This window comes from Salvia splendens, chromosome 10 (assembly GCF_004379255.2).
Source record: "Salvia splendens isolate huo1 chromosome 10, SspV2, whole genome shotgun sequence".
NCBI classification, from domain to species: Eukaryota; Viridiplantae; Streptophyta; class Magnoliopsida; order Lamiales; family Lamiaceae; genus Salvia; species Salvia splendens.
In genome coordinates this window covers 6,494,559-6,518,187 of record NC_056041.1, presented here as the reverse complement: position 1 = coordinate 6,518,187, position 23,629 = coordinate 6,494,559, and the positions used below count along the sequence as shown (strand labels likewise).

The following is a 23,629-nucleotide window of genomic DNA, read 5'->3' as shown; positions in this document are numbered from 1 at the left end:
TAATTTACGAGACATATACGGGAAACATTAATAATACTATCCAAATCACTATTAACAAATATATACAAAATGAAATAATTAACAATCACACAATATACAGATTTAAATTTACGCCACAAAAACGAGAAAATTCACTAATATTAATAAAATTTAAAAAGTACATTAATTAAAAAAATTACATAATTAAAAAAAAACTAACGTCGTGCAGTCCTCCGCGCCCATAACTCTTCAATTAAATCCTTTTGGAGTCGAATATGAGCTTCCGTTTGGCGCATGTCGGCATGTGCTTGGAGGCGGCCGTCTTCATCGTGGGGTACCCCACTCCACGTTAGGGGCTGCTACGCCGTGGCTTGGACCAGCTTCATTATTGTCGTTGGCCCAATCAGTCAGTTGTCCACCTTCATCTTCGACAATCATGTTGTGCATGATTATACAGGCGTACATTATATCAGCAATGCAGTCGACGTGCCACAAACGCGTTGTCCCCTTAACTGCCGCCCATCGAGCCTGGAGCACACCAAATGCGCGTTCCACGTCCTTGCGCGCCGACTCCTGCCGTGCTGCAAAGTAGGCCTTTTTCTCATCTCCTGGGCATCGGATCGTCTTCACAAAGACGGGCCACCTAGGGTATATCCCATCCGCCAGCTGCAAGGCCCTCTGCATCCATTGATCAATCTCACGGTTCGTATAGGCCTCTAGCGCTTCGTTCATTATACGCTCGTACTCCTCAGCATCCCCACCACTCCCACCACTACCACCGGCGTTACTCATTTCTAGGTGTTGATCTTGTACAGAAATTAAGATAGAGAGAGTACTCGTTAATACAAGTGGTGCGAATGAAAATGACGGGCAAGTCGCGTATATATAGTGTTTCGGAAACAAAAAAAAAAAATTTAAAAATTCGCGCTAGGCGGTGCGCTAGGCGATCCGGACGCTGCAATAGCGCCTAGCGGACCGCCTAGCGCTAGGCGGTTTTTTTTCCGCGAAATCGGCTAGGCGGCTGCAATAGTTCGCCTAGCGCACCGCCTAGCGCCGGCGCTCGGCTAGGCGGTGCGCTAGGCGCTATTGTGGATGCTCTTACTGATTCAATACTGCTTGGTGAAGCCAGTTAGCCAGGCCTCCATCCGCCCTTTTATTTAATCTGTTTAATTTTCTTTGATTTTGCAGTCTCATACTCCATCCTTCCCTAAAAAATATGCACTTTGGGTTTGATACAGGTTTTAAAACAAAATTAGAAAAATAAGAGAAAAAAAGTAATTAAAGTATTGTTAGTGAGAGAATGGCCCCCACCTTATTAGAGTGAAAAGAGTTTCAAAATTGGAAAATGCATGACGGATTAAAAAGGAAATAGTGCATATTCTTGTGGGACGAAGAGACTAAAAAGGAAAGAGTGCATAAGCAGAAGTCGCTCCTTAAATGTATCTTTGCAATGCGATCAACCCATACTCTTGCTCCGAATGTTTCATGTCCAAACACTTACGTTTGGTTCACCCCAAAACTACACCGTATTATTGTGAGTGGTTCGACTCTAATATCATACCGACTCTCAAATTGACATTTATGCCTACATTAAAACATAATTTTTTTCCAGTATTTCCGTCCCCACTCATGCAGTTATTGACTTTACTTATGAAACATATAGTGACAAATGAAACAAAACATAATAAAAAGAGATAGATGCTATTGAGACCAACAAGGTACATTTTATTTTTTGGTGTTCGTCTTGAAATAGCATCTCTAAACATTTATACCAAACTCAAACTCATTTTTTTAGTATATATCACATCAAAATATAACTTTGCTCCAACCATTTATACTACATCGAAATTTTACATTATTTTTAAGTATATGTCTCACAAAACTTTTGCGATAACTCCATATTTGGTGTTGTTTTGTAGAAAAAAGCAAAAATGGATTTGAATTTGCAGTATGATTGAAGAAGTAAAGAGAGTCTAAAAGTTTTAAAGTTTGTTGCATGTATCATAAACTGTACGTACTTATTGACCAGAGAAAATTAAAGACGAAGAAAAATCAACCACATAGAAGTGTTAAGTTGTTTGTAGATCAAATTTATTTTTTTTAATTTGCAAAAGTGTTTGCAGTTCAAATTTTATATTTTTTTTAATTTGCAAAGGTGTTTGTAGTTCAAATTTTATTTTATTTTTAATTTGAAAGTTGTTCGTAGTTTAAAATATGTTGGTACGATTCATTTTATTGGTTTAAATTTTACAAAAATCTATGAGTTTATGAAAAATAATTTTAATAGTTGATGTTATGAGTTTTAATGGGTAATCAATAAAATATGAAAAATATTTCGTGGATGCATAGAAGAAAAAAAGGAAAAATATGAAAGAAAAAAATATTTAAATAAGAAACTAACGTTAATAGATGAACAAAAACAAGAGAAAAATTACAATTTTCATTAATTTCTCGAATGTAATATGTTTTCGAAAATGAAATCACTTTAGCGCCAACACACTGTAAAAATTTAAAACCGTTCACTCGAATCCATGATTTAAGAATCACCCACATAATATCCACCGTCAATTTACAGATGTATCTGAACGGCGGAAAACTTCGATCCGCTACAATTTAATTCGTCCAATCATCTCTCTCCCCTCTTTCCCTATATAATAAAACCCTACTCTACAATGTTTCTCAACATTTGCTCAAATTTCATTCAATTCCACTCCAAACAATCTTATCCCCAGCTTTCTCTCTCTGAAAATGGCACCCAAGGCCGAGAAGAAGCCCGCGGAGAAGAAGCCCGCCGCTGAGAAAGCCCCTGCTGCAGAGAAGGCCCCGGCGGAGAAGAAGCCGAAGGCAGGGAAGAAGCTGCCGAAGGACGGCGGCGCCTCTGCCGGCGACAAGAAGAAGAAGAGAAGCAAGAAGAGCGTGGAGACGTACAAGATCTACATCTTCAAGGTGCTGAAGCAGGTCCACCCTGACATCGGAATCTCCAGCAAGGCGATGGGGATCATGAACAGCTTCATCAACGACATCTTCGAGAAGCTGGCGCAGGAGTCGTCGAAGCTGGCACGGTACAACAAGAAGCCGACGATCACCTCCCGTGAAATTCAGACCGCCGTGAGGCTAGTGCTGCCTGGAGAGCTGGCGAAGCACGCCGTTTCGGAAGGGACCAAGGCTGTTACCAAATTCACTAGTGCTTGAATTGAAATATTGTTGATTTGGGGCTGATTTTAGGGTTTAAAGTAAGGGTTCTGTAAATTAGGTTTCTGTTTACTAGTTAAGTAGAAAGGGCTTTTGTATGGTATTATGATTTATGCGTTTTATGAATGAATGTTAAATTTTCTAACCTTTTACACTTTCTGTTGGATTTTGTCCTTTTACATTTAAATTTGATGTTGCCTCGCTAGTGCAAAGGTTATGGCAGAAGATTGTGTTGTTTAACCGTTTGTAGAGTCGAGTTGTATTTTAGGAGAAGATATGATCTTTGTGATTGTCTATCTTTTGTAGAAAGTTTGAGTTGCAAAATCTGCAAGGATTTAATGCACTTTTGTTCACATAGAACCAGAGCAGTCCAAATATGGTGAGTTTTTCCTTCCTTTTCACAATCAGATAAGTACAGTAGCATTGAGATTTGCTTCTTAACACCTATTAAGTCGAGTAATATCATAAAACGGATGGAGGGTGACATGTGAACATTGAATCAATTTGTTGTAGGTGTCAAAAGTTTCAAATGATTGACATGTGATTCTAATACAAGTAATTATAGATTTAATGGAGCACAAAGTGCTTTTGCTGAGTTCCAAAAATTCAATTTCCAGAACTAAATCCCAAATTTAAAATTGATTGCTGTTTACACAAAATTGAACATGAAAATTTGGACTGCTAATTGTTATTTACACCAAATTGTACTCCATTTGATACTTTCACATTTTTTGGAGTTTTTGAGTGATTGAAGCGTATTGATTATGTATGTGATGTAGTCATATGAATATTCTTACAATCTCACTATTTGTTGTCTTTGAGAAGAAGAAACTTTGTTCCATACAAGAAAAAATGCAAAGGAAAACTATTAGAGCTCCCGCAACGCGGGCCGCGGGCATTCCGCGTTTCGTTCCTTTGGAACGAAACCGTAGCGGAATGCGTTACGGCGCTGCGTTTCGTCGCGCTTCCGTTCCCATGCCGTCCCGGATGCCATCGGCACGAGACGCGACACGGTCTGTGCCGCCACGCGCCGAGGCGACGTGACGGCCTCCCATTTGACGCATGACGCCCACTCGCTGCCCCGCGAGTGGGCGTCGTCACGGTGACGCAATAATTCGTTTTTTTTAATTCGAATTTAATAATAATAAAAAAAATTTGCAACTGTATTGTTACCGTTTTTTTTTCCGTTATTTATTTATTTATTTATTTTTAATTTATTTACTCTATAAATACTCATATTTCATACTCATTTCACTCACAAACACACATCTATTCCTCTCAAATCCTCTCTATTTCCACCACAATTTTCATCTCAAATCAACTCTGTTTTTCTTCTCCCAAATTTAATCAAACTAATGGATCCTTTTGAACAAATGCGTCAAATATTGGAACAATCACTTGAAGAAGATCGACGACGGGAGGAGGAAGAAGCCGCGCCGCCCCAACGACGCTCCCGTACGTACATCCATCGTAACCGGGAGGAAGCCGCCGCAAGGTTAGTACGCGACTACTTCTGCGATAACCCGGTTAGGGGAGATACGTACTTCCGTCACCGTTTCCGCATGGGGAAACCGTTATTTCTCCACATCGCCAATACTTTGGCAGCCCGGGAAGAGTTCTTCCAGGAAGGGTTCGACGCGGTCGGCCGTCCCAGACACACGACGCTGCAGAAATGTACTGCAGCAATCCGCCAGCTTGCGACTGGACAAACGGCCGACATGTTCGACGAATACCTCCACATCGGAGACAGCACTGGCGAATGTGCTTGCTAGAGACAGCACTGACGAATGTGCTTGCTCAAATTCTGCAAAGGCGTCCGGGCAGCCTTCACCGACGAATTTCTCCGGAGGCCAAGCACGACCGATTATCAGTTCCTGCTCGACCTTCACGAAACAGTGCACGGATTCCCCGGGATGCTGGGCAGAGTCGATTACATGCACTGGCAATGGAAGAATTGCCCGGTGGCGTGGAAGGGGTCATACACGAGCGGCCACAAAGGCACCCACCCAACCGTTATACTCGAGGCCGTTGCCGACTACCGCCTTTGGATCTGGCACGCGTACTTCAGGGTTCCCGGGTCGAACAACGACGTAAACGTGCTCTACCAATCCGACCTCTTGACCGAAGTTTTGGATGGTAAAGCGCCGGCCATCATCTTCGTCGCCAACAACCGGCTTTATAAAATGGGGTACTATCTCGCCGATGGCATCTACCAGAAGTGGCCTACCTTCGTGAAGACGTCTAGTGGGTCTGCGAACCCAAAGCAGGCTCTTTTTGCGCAGAAGCAAGAGGCAGCTCGCAAGGATGTAGAGAGGGCGTTCGGGGTTCTCCAAGCGCGCTTCAACATCATCAAAGCCCCGACTCGTACGTGGTTCATGGAGAACATGGTCGACATCATGTATACGTGCATAATCTTGCACAACATGATTGTCCAAGACGAAGGACCCGAGGCGGGAAATTGGTTCGACCCCGAATCCCCCGGTAGCTCAACCGCAAGTAGTCCGCCTCGAAGTGGAGCGCATCCGTCTATACAAGAACGGTTATCTATTCGTGCAAGGACACGCGACTCTAGCGCACACACTCAACTCCAACAGGATTTAATTGAGCACATTTGGGCAAACTTTGGTGGATGAAATTATTAAAATTGTGTACTTTTATTTTTTTAGGATTTTAATTGTGTCCTTTTTATTTTTTTAAGTTTAAGTTGTAACTTTGTTTTAATGTTGTGTGTTTTTTAATAAAGTGTTTGTTTTAATTGAATTGAGTTGGAAATAAAAATAAAAAATGAAATTGAATGAATAGTAATTTAAGGAACGGTTAAGGAACGAAGGGTTGCAGGTTCCGTTCCTTAGTTAAGGAATGGAGTAAAAAAGTACAGTGGGACCCGCAAATAGTAGTTTAAGGAACCGTATAAGAATAGCGTTGTGGATGACCTTAGCAACAAACAAGTGTTTGGAATTTTGCAATTTAGTGCAAACATCATAGTATTAAGAACATCATCTAATTTGGGGATACAAGATGATTAATTAGATCAATTGTAGACCTAAATTTAGACACTTAATTGAATCTATGCAGAAACCACTAAACAAAATCCGAAAGCAAAGATTTGAAACCCAAATTGTGCATTCAATTCACCAAATTCATACTATTTCTTTACACAGACAGAAAACCTAACTGAATCATTCATTTGAAACCCTAACAAATCATTCAATTTAAGAGCTAGTGAATTTGGTAACAGCCTTGGTCCCTTCCGAAACGGCGTGCTTCGCCAGCTCTCCAGGCAGCACCAGCCTCACGGCGGTCTGGATTTCACGGGAGGTGATGGTCGGCTTCTTGTTGTAGCGCGCCAGCTTCGACGACTCCTGCGCCAGCTTCTCGAAGATGTCGTTGATGAAGCTGTTCATGATCCCCATCGCCTTGCTGGAGATTCCAATGTCAGGGTGGACCTGCTTCAGCACCTTGAAGATGTAGATCTTGTACGTCTCCACGCTCTTCTTGTTCCTCTTCTTTTTCTTGTCGCCGGCAGAGGCGCCGCCGTCCTTCGGCAGCTTCTTCCCTGCCTTGGGCTTCTTCTCCGCCGGAGCTTTCTCGGCCACCGGCTTCTTTTCTGCGGGCTTCTTCTCGGCCTTGGGTGCCATTTTAGAGAGAGAAATTGCGGTTGGGATTGGAGATTGAGATGTTTGTTGGCTGGTGAGGAAATAAATTGGTGTTGGCGGTGAATGGTTGGAAGAGACGAGGTGTTATTATATAGCAGAAGAGGGGCTTGCTGTTATTGGTGGGATGTTGTTAGCGCGGATAACGATTGATGACCGTCGATGAGATGGTAAAATGGACAGTTTAGATTAAATGCGCGGGTGCTTTGATTTTGGGGCTTTGTTGAAATATTCATTTTGGCGGTAAACGCATTTTTGCGTAATCAGTGGAGTATTTGATTGTAATAAAAAAAATTACGCATAATGTTTCTATTGGGAGTGTTAATGTTTTTAATCTTGATTTTGGATTTTAATTCTTAAAATTTATTTACTAAAACCCGTTATACTTGTATTATCACAAATATTTTGTCTATTTACTCTCTCCTCTGATTGTTACCATGAATCATGAATAGCAATTTTGTCTATTTACTCTCTCTTTTGACCATGAAAAGCAATACGCCCTTATGACCATGAAGAACAATTTTCTCTATATACTCTCTCTTCTTCATTAAAATATTTAATCTAGTCTATTGATCCGTGAAGCGGTGAAGGCAGCATTTGCCTTGATGGTGTTCATCATCGTTGAGCTGCAAAGTTGTGTCTTGCACATGAGGGATGCTCTATGCGATGAGGATTTAGATGTGATCACAACTAATGTGCAGAATGAGATGCATCTCTCGTTCGTGTGCTTGTTCCAACAGGAAAGAATATAGAAAGAAAAGAGAAATAAAATATTTTAAAGTGTTACGGACCAAAAATAATAGTTTTGCAATGCTTTCCCTCTCTTAAAAAAACATCATGTTTCGTGGATTTTAAATTAATTGATACATAGTACTTCTTATGGGGTGTTCGGTTGGCAAAATTAAATCTCATGATTAAATATGTATCATGTTTGGTTCGTAAGATTGAACCCTTCAACTTAATCCTAGATTGATAGTCTCATGATAATTAGTCATAGCCTCTCCCCTCCAACTAAAATAATCCCACAACTTAAGCTTAAATGGATAGTCTCATGATATTAGTCATGGCAACCGAACGCCACCTTAATGTATACTAGGATATAGGAATATTAAAAGGGATAAATCATTCCACCATCCCATATTTGATATTCCTACCAGAACAAGGCATTTGCTACAATATCCATGGATACAAACCAAAAACACAACCCATTAATTAAATGATGTGTCATCCTCATTTTTCATACGAGGGAAAATGTGAACTTTATCAACAACTTAGGGGTCTGATACTTCTATAAATCAATCAATATATCCAGCCATTATTTAGGTTGAGTATATTAATATATGCTATATTGATTTTAGTTTGATTTCTTGGAGTTGGAGTTCTGCCAAAATTCTTGCTAATCATGAAAGATAAATACTAGTGGCATGGTGTGGAGCCACAAATGATTGATTTCATGGCTACAAATCGATTTAGAACCTTAAGTAGTTAACTATGAATGAATCAATAGTATCTAAATTTTTTTTTGGAGTAAAGGTCAATTTTGGTCTTTAACGTGTGACTGAAATACGAATTTGATCCAAAACATTCACTTTTCGAAAAACGGGTCCATAACAAATGAAATTCGTGTCGATCCGGTCCTTTTTTAACGACGCCATCAATTTCTGACGGTCAACCGTCAATTAATGTTTTGTTGACAGGATTGGGCCTAATTATTTTCTAATTATTTTGTTAAAAAAATCAAATTTTCTTATTTCAAATTTCATTAAAAATTATGTCAATTAAAAAGAACAAATACTGTGACTTGTGGTCTCCACCAAATCAAACCAACCAATTTCCTTTATCTCTTCTCTCAAACCAAAATCGAGTAACTGTTGTTGGAGATAAGTTGGGACTAGCCGAATCTTTACTTCCGGTCCAGCAGCGGACTTGTCAGATCCTGATTGTGATGGTTTGATTTCTCCTCCTCCGAAGCAAATGGAAGAGGTCCCGTCGCCGAAGTCATTGAACCCTAGTTTCAACACTGCGGAAGTGGAAGTGGCGATTCCGTTTGCTGGCTGCGAAGTCCCACATGAAGAAGATGAAGCAAGGAGGACGACGACGAACCCAGTTCATATTACTCTAAATACTTATTTTTGTCATTGCCTACTTTTTTTTATGGTGGTACTGGTTTTTAGATGGTGTGTACCTGTTTTTTATGGTGGATACTTGTTTGTCTTAGTTTTTTTTTTGTACATCAATCGGCTTTGGCCATGCTTAGAATTGCAAATGTTCAGGACGTATTTGATATTGATAATGAATAGTTTGGACTAGGGTGTCGGTATTTTATTCTATTTTTCATCTTCATCTTCGACGAAATAGTAGTCCATAATGCTTTGTAGATGTTCCAATCCAGTTTCAAAACCTTAACCTGCATTTCAACATTGTTGGAATTCAGGGACATAGATTCAATGACTTACATTCAAGATTCAAAATTTGGACCAAGTTGTAGAAAAAGAAAATTAGGTTTTTTTGTGGTGTGGGGTAGAAGAAATGGAAGAGAGGGGGGATAAAAAAATTGATTTTGATTCATGTTTTTCATGTTTTTATTTTTAAGGATTTTATATTTTACAAATATTTCATTAAAAAAATGAGCTACGTTAATAAAAAAAATGGCTAATCCGGTCAACAAAACACTAATTAACGGAAATTGACGGTGCCATAAAAAAATGACCGGATCGACACGAATTTCAGTTGTTATGGACCTATTTTTCAAAAAGTGAATGTTTTAGACTAAATTCGTATTTCTACCATATATTTAAGACCAAAATTGACTTTTAGTCTTTTATTTTTTATTTTTGGATAAAGACCACTTAACACCGTAACTGTCTCAATTGACCAGCTTTTGGCCGAATATGTTACCTGGATTATATAAATGAATTTTAAATTTTGTTTACATGACCGCATTAGATTTTCAGTGTGGTAGCTAAGCTAAGTGGATTAACCTCTAATTTGGAAATCAATACTGCAATTCAACGAGCGTACGGCTTCAGAGGTAAGTTCCGTTTATCCAATCAATTGTTAATTCAAGCTACTGCATATATTGCTACTATTTTTATTAATCATTATATGTTTGGTTTCCAAATTCCAATTGTTCGATATTTATTCCAGAAAATGAGATCTTGGTGTTAATTAAGATTACAATCAGGTCATACTATGTATCGATCGGATGATTTCGAAGGGTGGAGAGGATGTTGTTGTATGGGACATTTTGATCTCGAATTGTGGTCAATAGGCTTAGGGCTGGTATTGTTTTCAAAGTGTAGGAATTGGAGCATTTTGTGACTGATATGTGTTATTTATGAGGATGCCATGGAGATAATAGGGCATGTGTGCTTGAGGGTAAAGTTGAGTCTTGTGTTGTGGGGGTGTTTGAAGAGGAGGTGAGGTATGGTTGGAGTTCAGGAACAATTGCTGCAGAAACCTGAAAGCGCGGCGAGTGATGCTCATTCTGAATTTGAGATGGGTTTGGAGGACTTAGTGTACGAGCATTATGGCGAATGCATCTCATTTGCCTCATGTAGCTCGCCTAGAACAACTACTACTGAGGGTGCGGAGGATGAGGGGGAACAGCTAGGTAGAAGGAGGAGGAGGTCCGATCTCGATGGTTATGACTTGGCGGAATCTTCTCCGGGGACGAGGCGGCAGTCGATGATTTTGAGCCGGTGGGCTACACGCCAGGTGCAAGAGATGACCACAACGATTGAGAGGAGGAATCGCGAGTTGGAGTTGATGACACTTGCAGGCTTGCACACAGTGTCAACACTCAATTCTTCTTTCTTGAGGGAGTCCCAGTCTCCAACCTCGAGGCATCAGGGGAATGTGGAGAGGCTCAACACCCGTGCCTCATCTATTTTGCAGATGTGGCGTGAGCTAGAAGATGAGCATGCACCAGCTCTTGCCTGGGAGAGAGTGAAAGTGAGAACGAGATTAAGGCAACAGAGAAGTGTTGATTCTTATGCAAATGTATCCACTGCTATGTCAGAAAGCAGGGAGATTGAGAACCACAGTAGCCTGGGGGTGCTACTGAGAGTGAGAATGATTATGAGTCTTGGTCTCAGGATCAGTTGGGCCCAAGAATCGGGAATAGGGACCATACTGACTCTAGCCGAGAGCAGTCTCCTGATCTTGGAGAAGTAGAGAGGGAGAGGGTGAGCCACATTATTCGTGGGTGGATGGAGAGTGGCATTGGTGACGCATCCTCTAATGCTGTGCAGAGGGCTGACAGTCCCAGAGCTGAATGGATGGGGGAAACTGAGCGGGAGAGAGTCAGGATTGCAAGGGAGAGGATGCAAATGATAAGTCAGCAAAGAGGTTCTCGAAGGGGACACAGAGAAGAACAAGATAACAGACCAGGATCGCAAGATCATGTTTGTGAAGGATCTGTCGCCAGTCATGCTGGAAGTCAGCCTGAGCATGTTCATAGGGAGAGGTTGAGGTTGCGAGGAAGACAGGCTCTGCTTGATTTGCTTGTAAGAGCTGAAAGGGACAGACAAAGAGAACTTCAGAGTTTGTTAGAGCATCGTGCTGTTTCTGATTTTTCACATCCCAATCATATTCAGGTGATCTTCGTTGATTTTCTTGAAGTTCAAATTGAACTCAACAGATTCCAACTCATAATCCTTAACTTAATTTTGTATTTATGTACGAGGAGAATTGTTCTTTCACGGACAACAGCTCTTCTTATAGATTTGGTAATATAAACTATTGCTGTTCAGTTGCTCTTGATATTAACTGCGGAAAGTTTGATGGTTTTCATTTTATTGGATTAGGAGGTGGTTCCAATGTTTAGACGTATTTCAGATACTGAGTTGTTTTTGCATTCTAACTTTGAACAATTATGTTATAGCTATTGAGCTTTCTATAGTTCTTTCTTCCTAAGTTTTCACTTTTAGATCTGCTATTTGCTGCACGTTTCATACTATCAATTAATTTTGTGTTTTGAGGTTGATCACTTTGTTTGTTGTTTCCATTGATCTTTGTTACCATGTATAACTCATGTCACTTACATAGAAACCGAGTAATCTGTCATAAGTTAGTTCTTAAGAGGAACTTTGACCATTTTTGATAAGTAGATTTTGCATGAGAAAGTATGTGAATTAGTATTGATCTTTCAGTCACTGCTGAGAGGTAGATTCTTAAGAAATGGAAGGCCAACTGAGGAAGAGTCTGCCTTCAGTTGCACCTAGTGAACTAAATCAGTTGAGACAGCGACACACAGTCTCTGACCTGAGGTATGTCTCTTATCCAATAGGAACTGAATTCAAGATATATCTTGAATATTTTCGCTTATATTCAAGGTCTTACCTTAATTTCCGAATTTTTGACTGGGCGCTGAATTTTTACTGAAGCCAAAAATTCCAAGTACTAGAAAACATAAATCAAGCTCCCAAAAACACCATGATGTTTGATACATAGTCTCAAGTGCAACTATTCTAGTTCCTTACATTTTCAATAATGGTAGTCCAGGCAATCCTTTGAAGTAGACGTCTGTACATCAATCTTTAAATGCTATTCTTTATTCTACTTTCTTAATGAAAACTGTTCTTTGATAATAAAATGATGAATGCATGCAGATGCCAAAATAGAATTCTCATATTTTGAAGCTCTCCTCATTTTCACACCTTATATATACTTGTGAATGAGGTTTACAATGCTCATCTCGGAGCTGTGATGTCTATTTAGAATGATTTTGTTCTTTTTAATTTATGCAATACAAATAATGTCATTCAGGGAAGGGTTCTACTCCAGATTGGAAAATATTGTGCGTGGCCAAGTAAGCAGTCATCCTGAAACCAGATCTATTAATGAAACTGGTACTTCACAGGAGTTTCAACATGAGAATGAAGAAGCTGATAGTCCACTATTACCAGAGCGCGACATAAATCTGGAAGGCGGTATAGCTGTCCAAAACCAACAAGTTTCTTCTGATCTTGGAAGTGATTGGCAGAGACATGTTTCAGAAGTTGAGAAAGAAAACTACCAACAAGCTACTGATATTGAATCTAACGAGTGGGCCCACAGCGCTTCGAAAGGCACAGGCTCGAATTGGCAGGAGACTGCAGTACCTGCCTGGCCAGCAGAAGCACCTTCCCCCGAAAATCAAGGGGAATATCATTTGCAACTTGCAAGAAGCTTCCGAGGCTTGGCTTGATGTTGGCTCTGGGGAAGCTGTGGATAATTGGCCAGAAGGGACTGAAGACCCTCCAAGATTGCGCACTCAGTTACATCTACAATGGATGCTCAGTTCCACCCACCTGATGATGACAATGTGTATAGCATGGAGCTAAGAGAACTTCTGAGCAGGTAGACCATTGTGGTATGCGGACAGACTATTTGTTATTTATTCTCATCCTATTAGATAGATGCTGTTTTTTTTAGGAGTGTCTCAAATCTTCTCCATAGTGGTTTTCGCGAGAGCTTAGAGCAGTTGATTCAGTCATATGTACAGAGGCAGAGCAGAGCTCCTATAGCTTGGGATCTATACAGGAACTTGCCTTCCCCCCGTCACCTGAGAGGGATCAAAACCTACTGAACAATGAGCAGAATGAGGAACAACACAATGCTATTGTCAGACCTTCACTGATATTACCAACTCCTCCCGTGCCGCCAGCACAACCACTTTGGCAGCAGGGTTTACACCGCTCTGGTTGGTCTCGTCACATTGTCCATCGGACCGAACTTGTTAAGGGACTTCCTCTTTCTCTCATGCAAAATCATTAGTACCATGTTGATCATGACTGTTGATTTTGTTGATAGTTACTTCACCTTTCACTCTCTATCTCACATTTGGAGGAAGACATATCTGATCATCTAGCTGTGCTATTTTAGTTTAGCACTAATGTTCCTTTATTATGTAAGCAGGACTGGGATATGGTTAATGATCTGAGAACAGACTTAGCAAAACTTCAGCAAGGTATGAACCACATGCAAAGGATGTTAGAAGCTTGCATGGACATGCAACTGGAGCTTCAACGTGCAGTTCGACAAGAGGTCTCAGCTGCTCTTAACCGATCATCTGGTGGACAAGGTCTGAATCCAATATTTGATACTAGTGTTGTTTTGAATTTCTTCAATTGAAGGGAAATCACTGTGTTGCAATCAAGTATAGTTACTGGTCTGTTATCTGTAATTGCAGCAAGGACTGAAACGTCAGAGGATGGATCTGAATGGTGTCATGTTAGAAAAGGTACCTGCTGTGTGTGCTGTGATAACCACATTGATTCCTTGTTGTACAGGTAAAGTATTAAAAATGAAATCTGTTATTCTCCTGCATTTCATCTTCCCTTTCCATATCATTTTCTCAACATCTATCTCCCATCCGGCACTCGGCGCAGATGTGGACACATGTGCACGTGCTCTAAATGCGCGAACGAGCTGGTCCATGGAGGGGGAAAATGTCCGTCGTGTCGAGCATCCATTGTTGAGGTGGTTTGGGCTTACTCCATTCTGTAAACATACGTAGAGAAACATAAGCTGCTGCCACAAAACGAGTGCAACGATTCATTGGAGCTACGGTCGGTGTTTCTCATCCTTGGAGCTCTTCTCTGAGTCTTGTCTGTAAATTAAATGCCACTGTTTTGCTGATTATAAGAGCAAGCTTTTACATTGTCATTAGGAGCAAAAAACAGAACTAATTTAATCCTCATTCATTCATTCATAAATAAAATATCAATTCTTTCACGGGGAAAACAGCTACATACTGCACTACCCTTTAAGCATATTTATTCAGGCTCTTAGTGTTTCCTATCTGGCTCATTCCGAGCTTCTCTCAAACGACATCGTTTCTGAAGCTGTCATATAAAAATCATGTTGCAATAGTTATTTTGGTTTGAGTCAATGGTTTGTCTTGAGTTCTGGTTTCTTGAAGCTATCTTGACGACTGCTTCAAAAGTCACAGAGGAAAGTTTCCTCGCCCTCTCTCTATTTTTTTGTGTTTGTTGATTTGTTATCATTCAAAGGATACCGAGACGAGAGCATAAGATTGATGTACTATTAAAAATTGAAATCGTGTTTTTCGAATTAGTCAACTCCTACAAAAGTGCTATATCAACTCTATTAGTCAGATTATGGAAATATGAAAAAATAAATGGGACCCAAAGCGTTATATCAACGCTACACGTCGGATTTAGTTAAGGAAATTACCATAAAAAATAAATGGGACCCAATTGTATGAACGCTAGACGTCGGATTGTTTAAGAAATTTCTCCCAACGTGTAGGCTAAGTAACTGAAACCATCTCTATATAAACATGTCTGAGTTTCATTCTTCTCATAGCAACACAAACAGTCTTCCTTCAAGAGAGAGACAGTTTCAATAGCAATAGCGCCAGCACTAAACCAGAAGAAAACCATGAATTCATCTTCTTATAATGCAAGCAACTCCCTAAATTTCTTTCATAATTCATATTTGTGTGATTACAGTCAGTCTTTTCTTTCATATACATGTATATAATACATGAATGATCCTAGTCTCTTTGTGATTGTTGTAGACTTGATTATTCTGCGATTCAATCTTGATGCGTGTAAAAATGACTGAATTCATTGTCTCGGACTCTAACTCGAAGATTTAACCGACTAATTTGCATGGTTTTGTTGCAGAAAACTTGTAGGTTTTGCTCGGGAGTTGTTGTGCAAGGGCTAGGCCAAGCCATCTTCACTGCGCAGTGCTCGTGTGCCTTCCACTTCTCCTGCGTCAGCAGCTACATCTCTCAAGGCTTTCGCACCTGCCCCGTCTGCAGTGCCCAATGGACTATTAACCCTTTTGGTCCGCCGCAGAACACATTCACCTTTCCGGTGGATACTGTCAACAACGTCTTCAATCACACACCCAAATTTTCCCCCTTCAACACTTATTTCCAGCCCAAGCCCTTTGAGCCAGCGCATGTCTCTTTCTGTGACGACGAGCCCCTTCCCGTGGCCACTGCCAGTGATCCCATGCCGAAAGACTTGCAGTTGCAGAAAGTGACCATAAAAGCCGTTCCCGAGAGTGGAGCTGTTGGTCGTTGTGAATCGGTGTCTCAGTTTGCGATTCTCGTTGGACTCAAGGCGCCCTCACTGTAATCCTCTCAGCGGGCACCTCTTGACATTGTCATGGTGCTGGATGTCAGCGGCAGCATGGCGGGGATGAAGCTGAGTCTCGTCAAGAGGGCCGCAAACTTTGTCATTGACAACTTGGGAGTTTCTGACCGACTTTCGATTGTGTCATTCTCTAATTATGCTAGCAGAATACTGCCTCTTCGAAGGATGATAGAGGGCGGTCGCGAAGATGCCAAGCGCGCTGTTGATTCGCTCAAGGTGTATGGTGGGACGAACATTGCTGAAGGCCTGAAGACAGGAGCTCGGGTTCTTGAAGAAAGGCGCTTCAAGAATCCGGTGACAAGCATCATATTCTTGTCCGATGGGAACGACACATTCAACCTCAACCTTAGCTCATCATTCCAAGGCGGAAATCAGCATCAGCTGCCTCCCTCAATCTTTCCCAGAAAGCAAAGATCATGGCCATGGCCGGATGAGAGCCCGATTCCAGTCCATTCGTTCGGCTTTGGTTCAGATCATGACCCTATCACGATGCACGCCATTGCTGATGCATCCGGGGGTACTTTCTCCTTCATCGAGTCCTATGAGATGGTTCAAGACGCCTTTGCCGGGTGCATAGGCGGCCTCCTGAGTGTCGTGACACAGGAGCTTCACCTGAAACTGAGAACAGCATCACACGGGGTGGAGATCAAGTCAATCCCTTCAGGAAGATACATGAGTGATATATCTAACCAAGGATCAGAAGGCCTAATCAATGTCGGAGACCTCTACGCAGATGAGGAAAAGGAGTTTTTGATCAACGTGTCCATCCCCGTATGCACGACCAACGGGGGTGAAGATAGTCAGAGAAAGACCTCACTTCTGGACATCACATGCTCCTACAAAGACGCAGTCTCGAAGCAGGCTGTAATGACAGAAAGCGACCTAGTAGAGGTGCGGCGCCCCACGGCCCTGTCCCCTCAAGACTTGGCTGTGAACGTGGAGGTTGATCGTCAGAAGAACCGCATCCGTGCAGCAGAGTGCATCAAGCAAGCTCAGCAGATGGCGGAATTAGGAAATCTATTTGGCGCAACGAGCCTGCTGCAGCAAGAGAGAATCAGTCTTATGTCTACTGCCGCTGCTCAGGCAGGAGATGGCTTGACTGAGTGGCTTGGAAGTGAGATGAAGGAAACAGAGGAGAGATTTGGAAGTGCAAGCATGTACCAGCAGTCGGGAAGGGCGTTTGCTCTGTCGGGAATGAGCTCACATGCTTCCCAGAGGGCGACAACCAGAGGCGGAATGGTGGCCGGAGCTAGTGCTTGTCCTCCCCCGGGATCTAGTGCTGGGTTCGGATCTGCAGCCGGTGCTGCCTTCGGAGGTTACGCAACACCGCAGATGTTTAAAATGGTTCACAAGTCTCAGCAGCAGAGCAAGGCAGGAGGAGAAGGGAATGCTTCAAAATAAGAATGGAGTTTGCTATATTATAGAGCTTGTCTCAACTTATTATATTAGTGTTTTGCATCAGTTTTTTTTTATGTTTGTTTTTGTTAAGTTATTTGTCTGATAAATAAAAGAATTTGATGTTTTTGCTGATCTATATTTTGCTATTAGTTGTAGAGCAAGAAATGAATGTGAGCTTTTTGGGAGTTCCGTTTACCCAAAAAAAAAAGAGCCATAGCCATCAGCGGCGAAGCCATAAAATTAATACTGGGGGCCCCAAATTAATGTTAACGGTAATTGGTATTTTAATGGTATCGTCGCCAGAAGTTATATAAGTATATAAGTGAAATAAATAGAGCATGATCAATAGAAACTAGTGATACATGTGATGAATATTTATTAAATGAATTGTCGACTATTTCATCTATCCATAACTACGGATCTTATTATTTCACTAATTTTTTTAGTTATCATTCATTAGATAGCTCATAAAATTCAATATTAAATGATAATAAATAAATAAAAGAATTTATATTTTAAAAAATAAGGAGCAGAACTCTAAAATACAATTTAATTATAAGCTATATTTACTCATTTACAAATCTGAACATTATTTTTTACAATTAAATTGCATTGAATACGGTAATTTCATGGAAGAAACAAAAAATCAGAGTAACAAGTCAAAATAAAAATTCTGCAATAGGGTGGACTCGATCTCAGGTCACCCAATGAAGAAAAGGCATGTATTTAGGGTGCATACTATCACTTTACTATATAATTCATATCTTTATATAATGTATAGTTGATACAAAATTGGTGGGGGGCCCATGACGTGGCTTCGCCACTGATAGCCATAGTGATCAAACAAAATTTATTTCTATCTTGTATGTCATTCGATTCAGATATTATATTTAGAAACATCGATTGATTATAATTGGAAAAAGATTAACTTCTCATCACGAACATAGCCCTATTGCTTGATTTTCCAGTTTTTTATGGACTCTGATTTAATTATTTTATAGCCCAAGTTTCGAGAAAAGTTTCAATTATAGATTGAGCTTTGATCTAATTTAAATATAGTCCGACTTTTAAGAAATATTCAATTATAACCTAAATTTTGAGAATTTGTTATATTACAGGCAACAATTCAATCAATTTATGCATGAACTTTGTCAATCATATCAAAGTGAAGAATTTGATATAACGGTCAACAACTGGTTGAGTAATCATGATGAGAGCCAAGAATGACAATATGTCACACCTCACCTAATAAAATTTGTTCTCAATACTCAACACCTAATATCATGGTATGAATCTAACTAACAAAATCTCTTTTTTTTTCTCCCAAAATTCATGCTATAAAAAAAAGATTTTGTTCGTTTTATAGCATGAAGCAGAATATATATAAAAAATCAATTTCCTTTGAAAACTTACTAAATCAAGTTTCAACGCGTAAAAAAGCGACACGTTAATTCTAGTTAAATGGTAGGTAATCTCCATTTATAAGGTATGAAGGAAAAATTTGAGATTAAAAAAAAATTGTACAAAACCTGAAAATTTGCAGATTTCACATAAATTCACCCAAGACTGCCTTATTATTTTATATATATAATACATGTATACATAATTATCAGGGGTTGGTAGGAATAATATTTTACTACCATACATCTTATCAAAAATTTGATACGAGTAATTATCATATTTTTTCTTACTTTAAGTCACGGTATACAACATTTTAGTATGCCCAATTTTAATATGCCGTACCAAAATTCGGTATTGAATTTTTATGGTATACCATATTCCAGTACGGTATACCACAATACCGTTACGCCATTATATCTTCATAACATCATTCTCTCTGTTACGCTATTCTTTCTGCACTTTAACTATTTATTAGTCTATGATTTTTCCAAAACACGTGCAAAATAAAGTGTGACATCTTTTATGAGACAAATGTGGTATTATATTATAATATATCTAATATATACATAAATATATCAGTATTTGCGATATTAGTATTTTACAGTATATATTGATGTCGGTATGTACACGGCGTACCGTAAATTTCGATATATACCGTAAACTTCAATGTGTATATCTAACCAAAAAGCTTAATATACCTAAAGTTCGATATTTGTTGATACGACGTATTTTAGTATTTCTCCGCACTCATAAATCATAATAATTACCAGTGTAGTTATATACAAGGATTCCATCGGTCTTTAAATTTACAAGAAAATATTCTTTTTGTTTGATGTCATTTAATTTTCTAGATATATGATTCACACATTGGGAAACATAAATATTTAATGAGAGATGGGTCAGGCAATAAATTTGATGGGATTTTATGTTGAAATGCCGGCAAGATAAATAGTACTCCATCCCGGATTATGAGTCACTTATTGTTATGGTTCGGGTTTTAAGAAAGAGTTGAAGTGTGTAATAAATGAAGTGAGATGATGGAGTGTGTAATAAATGAAGTGAGATGGTAATGTGTTGGTTGAAGGTGGGTCCCTTTTGACTTTTTGGATTTAATTAAATGTTTGATTTTTATTTTGGTTTATTTTAATGTAGATAATGACATTTTATGTAATTTTGATGAAGAATGAGGTAAAATTGTATGACCAAATATGGAAAATTCTAAATGTTACTCTGGGATGGACTTTTATGGCAAAAAGTGACTCTTAATCTGTTACGGAGGGAGTAATTACTCATATACCACAATAGTAGATGTAATTTTCTTATAACTGAAACGATATTGTAATTAATAAATACTCCATGTGATAAATTTTACTGAACTAATACAATTATTATTTACTACTATGTCTTAATTCGTGTATTGAAATATTTACCCAGTAACATAATCAGTATTTAAGATCACAATTATTTTTCATAATTTATTAGCGAACCCCAAGAATAAAGGACATAAAATAAATCAAATCTTGAATTTTATCAATTCAAAGCCAAGTCCCTCATTGAAAATTAATGTCATATATTTAAAAAAAAATCATCAAATGGTCAACCATATTACCGGAGCTTAATAAAAGATAGTAGCACTATAAATATAAAAAAGAAAGAGATACTAATTGCAAAAAATATTCAAGAAGCAAATTCCACGATATAAAATAAAACGCCGTTTATAATAATTTAATATTCGATTCGAATTCTCTGCTGCAAATTGTTCAATGTAGTTTATATTTTTTCAGTAATTCCCAATTTTATCATATTCATGAATTAATCAATTAAGCTTCATAAAATGTAAAGTAAAACGAATAAGATAAATTGCTCCTACTTAAAAAAAAAGCATAAAATTTATTAAGAAATCCTGTAATTGAGATCAAGATTTCACCTGAATCAGAACCCCTCAGAGTGTGAAACAATTCACAAACAAAAGTCGTGTGAAACTACATACACAAATAGTATAACAATTCACAAACAAAAGTCGTGTAAAAAATTAAAATTATATTTCAGAGAAAACAATTCCGCTTGGTGGAGCCAACGCCATTGCAGCTGTTTACCTGCGCACCTCTGAAAAACGAGTCGACCTCTTCTCTCGCAACGACCTTGAAGAAATCCAGCTCGAAGAGCCTCCTCTTGCATGCGGCGGCGCGGCGCCTCTTCTTCGGCGCCGGAGGGCAGCGGAGGACGGCGGGGATCATGTGCCGCGGAGATCTCGGCGTCTGGCAACCTTCTTCTTCTTCGCTCCTGCAAATTACTTCGTGATTGAGATCATCTCTGCCGATTTCGGAGGCGGAATTGCGCAGCTTGATAATTGGCAGCCTCAATTCGAGATCCGCAGACATAATTGATTCCTGTGTGCGAGTGTGTGTGTGTGTGTGTGTGTGTGATCGGAGTTAGTGGAAGGTAATTTGGAGACGAAATATTTATATGGCTTTTTTTCTTTAATCCTTTCAGTATTTATTTTATTTCTATAAATGCGTTTGGTTAAAAAAATTAAATGAAAACTTCCTTCAAATTAGTATGGTAATTTTTCAGGTAGGTAGAGGAGGACATTACCTTGTCCTATTTATCTCTTGCTTGAGTTATAATTATAAATGCATATTTATCACTATTTCACATTTATTTGATGTAAATGGAGTATTTTTTCACAACAATATTCTTAAATAAAAAATACTTAATGTAAAGTGTCAACTTGTTTTATTATAAGAAAAGGGAAAATGTGACAGTGACAATTGAAGGACACGTGAATTTTGCCGCTAGCTAGTACTCTAACTCTACTTATTTTATAAGTAATTAATTTTTATCGTGTGATTTTAGCATTTAATTAAGAAGATTTAGAATTAAGTTATTGGCTAAGATGGAATGCAAAATTATTTGTTTCTTGTTTTGGAGTTGAGGGTTTGAGGCATTAACTTCGTAACTTAATATGAGTTCATGTATTATTTGGATTTACAATTATTACTGTACAATTGTACAGCAAAATAAACTGTGGTTACATTATAATTTGACAATGTACGTTTAAAATCTCAAAACAGCATTGTTGTCTTCTTCTTTATAATCTTTAAAAAATGTGGGAATCGAAAGACGGCATGGCATGTTTTAGAGCATCCGCAACGCGGTGCCGTCGCCGTTCCTATGCCGTTCCGGAGGAACGGTTTCGCGGCGGCACGCGTTGCAGCGTGCGTTCCGTCGCCATTCCGTGCCGCCACCGTTCCCATGCCGTGCCGCGTTTCGTTCCTCCGGAACGCGGAACGAAACGTTCCGCCACGCGCCGAGGCGACGTGGCGGACTCCCATTCGACGCGTGAAGCCCACTCGCTGCCCCGCGAGTGGGCTTCGTCCCGATGACGCAATAATTCATTTTTTTTTAAAAAAAATTCGAATTTAATAAAAAAAAAATTTTTTTTTTTATTAACGGTAATGAGACCGTTAATTTTATAGCCGTTTTTTTTTTTTAATTTATTTATTTACTCTATAAATACTCCTATTTCATACTCATTTCAATCACAAACACACATCTATTTCTCTCTATTTCCACCCCAATTTTCATCTCAAATCAACTCTATTTTCCTTCTCCCAAATTTAATCAAACTAATGGATCCTTATGAACAAATGCGTCAAATATTGGAACAATCACTTGAAGAAGATCGACGACGGGAGGCGGAAGAAGCCGCTCCGCCCCAACGTCGCTCCCGTACGTACATCCATCGTAACCGGGAGGAAGCCGCCGCAAGGTTAGTACGCGACTACTTCTGCGATAACCCGGTTTGGGGAGATACGTACTTCCGTCGCCGTTTCCGCATGGGGAAACCGTTATTTCTCCACATCGCGAATACTTTGGCAGCCCGGGAAGAGTTCTTCCAGGAAGGGTTCGACGCGGTCGGACGTCCCAGCCACACGACGCTGCAGAAATGTACTGCAGCAATCCGCCAGCTTGCGACTGGACAAACGGCCGACATGTTCGACGAATACCTCCACATCGGAGATAGCACTGGGCGAATGTGCTTGCTCAAATTCTGCAAAGGCATCCGGGCAGCCTTCACCGACGAATTTCTCCGGAGGCCAAGCACGGCCGATTGTCAGTTCCTTCTCGACCTTCACGAAACAGTGCACGGATTCCCAGGGATGCTTGGCAGTGTCGATTGCATGCACTGGCAATGGAAGAATTGCCCGGTGACTTGGAGGGGGTCCTACACGAGCGGCCACAAAGGTACCCACCCAACCGTTATACTCGAGGCTGTTGCCGACTACCGCCTTTGGATCTGGCACGCGTACTTCGGGGTCCCCGGGTCGAACAACGACGTAAACGTGCTCAACCAGTCCGACCTCTTGACCGAAGTTTTGGATGGTAAAGCGCCGGCCATCAACTTCGTCGCCAACAATCGGCTTTATAAAATGGGGGTACTATCTCGCCGATGGCATCTACCCGAAGTGGCCTACCTTCGTGAAGACGTGCAGTGGGTCTGCGAACCCAAAGCAGGCTCTTTTTGCGCAGAAGCAGGAGGCTGCTCGCAAGGATGTGGAGAGGGCGTTCGGGGTTCTCCAAGCGCGCTTCAACATCATCAAAGCCCCGGCTCGTACGTGGTTCATGGAGAACATGGTCGACATCATGTATACGTGCATAATCTTGCACAACATGATTGTCCAAGACGAAGGACCCGAGGCGGGAAATTGGTTCGACCCCGAATCCCCCGGAAGCTCAACCGCAAGTAGTCCGCCTCGAAGTGGAGCGCATCCGTCTATACAAGAACGGTTATCTATTCGTGCAAGGACACGCGACTCTAGCGCCCACACCCAACTCCAACATGATCTAATTGAGCACATTTGGGCAAACTTTGGCGGATGAAATTAT

General features: G+C 40.1%; 4 protein-coding genes and 1 pseudogene across 4 annotated transcripts; 3 read left to right on the top strand and 2 right to left on the bottom strand.

The window, feature by feature from the left end:
• The first annotated feature begins 2,646 nt into the window (after nt 1–2,646).
• On the top strand, nt 2,647–3,316 carry LOC121753276 (histone H2B-like). Its single transcript, XM_042148510.1, has one exon. The coding sequence runs from the start codon at nt 2,728–2,730 to the stop codon at nt 3,169–3,171; it is 444 nt and encodes a 147-aa protein (XP_042004444.1). The 5' UTR covers nt 2,647–2,727; the 3' UTR covers nt 3,172–3,316.
• A 2,960-nt stretch (nt 3,317–6,276) lies between these two features.
• Nucleotides 6,277–6,883, bottom strand: LOC121750262 (histone H2B). The gene has a single exon (XM_042144769.1). The coding sequence runs from the start codon at nt 6,807–6,809 to the stop codon at nt 6,384–6,386; it is 426 nt and encodes a 141-aa protein (XP_042000703.1). The 5' UTR covers nt 6,810–6,883; the 3' UTR covers nt 6,277–6,383.
• A 2,831-nt stretch (nt 6,884–9,714) lies between these two features.
• Nucleotides 9,715–15,954, top strand: LOC121752547 (annotated as a pseudogene).
• LOC121752545 (E3 ubiquitin-protein ligase WAV3-like) lies at nt 15,953–17,341 on the top strand. Its single transcript, XM_042147679.1, has one exon. The coding sequence runs from the start codon at nt 15,953–15,955 to the stop codon at nt 17,339–17,341; it is 1,389 nt and encodes a 462-aa protein (XP_042003613.1).
• A 3,218-nt stretch (nt 17,342–20,559) lies between these two features.
• On the bottom strand, nt 20,560–21,120 carry LOC121752543 (cyclin-dependent protein kinase inhibitor SMR1-like). Its single transcript, XM_042147677.1, has 3 exons — nt 20,836–21,120; nt 20,667–20,721; nt 20,560–20,564 (listed from the first exon to the last, which is right to left on the bottom strand). Exons 1-3 carry the CDS (start codon nt 21,118–21,120, stop codon nt 20,560–20,562), a joined length of 345 nt encoding a protein of 114 aa, XP_042003611.1.
• Nucleotides 21,121–23,629: the final 2,509 nt, after the last annotated feature.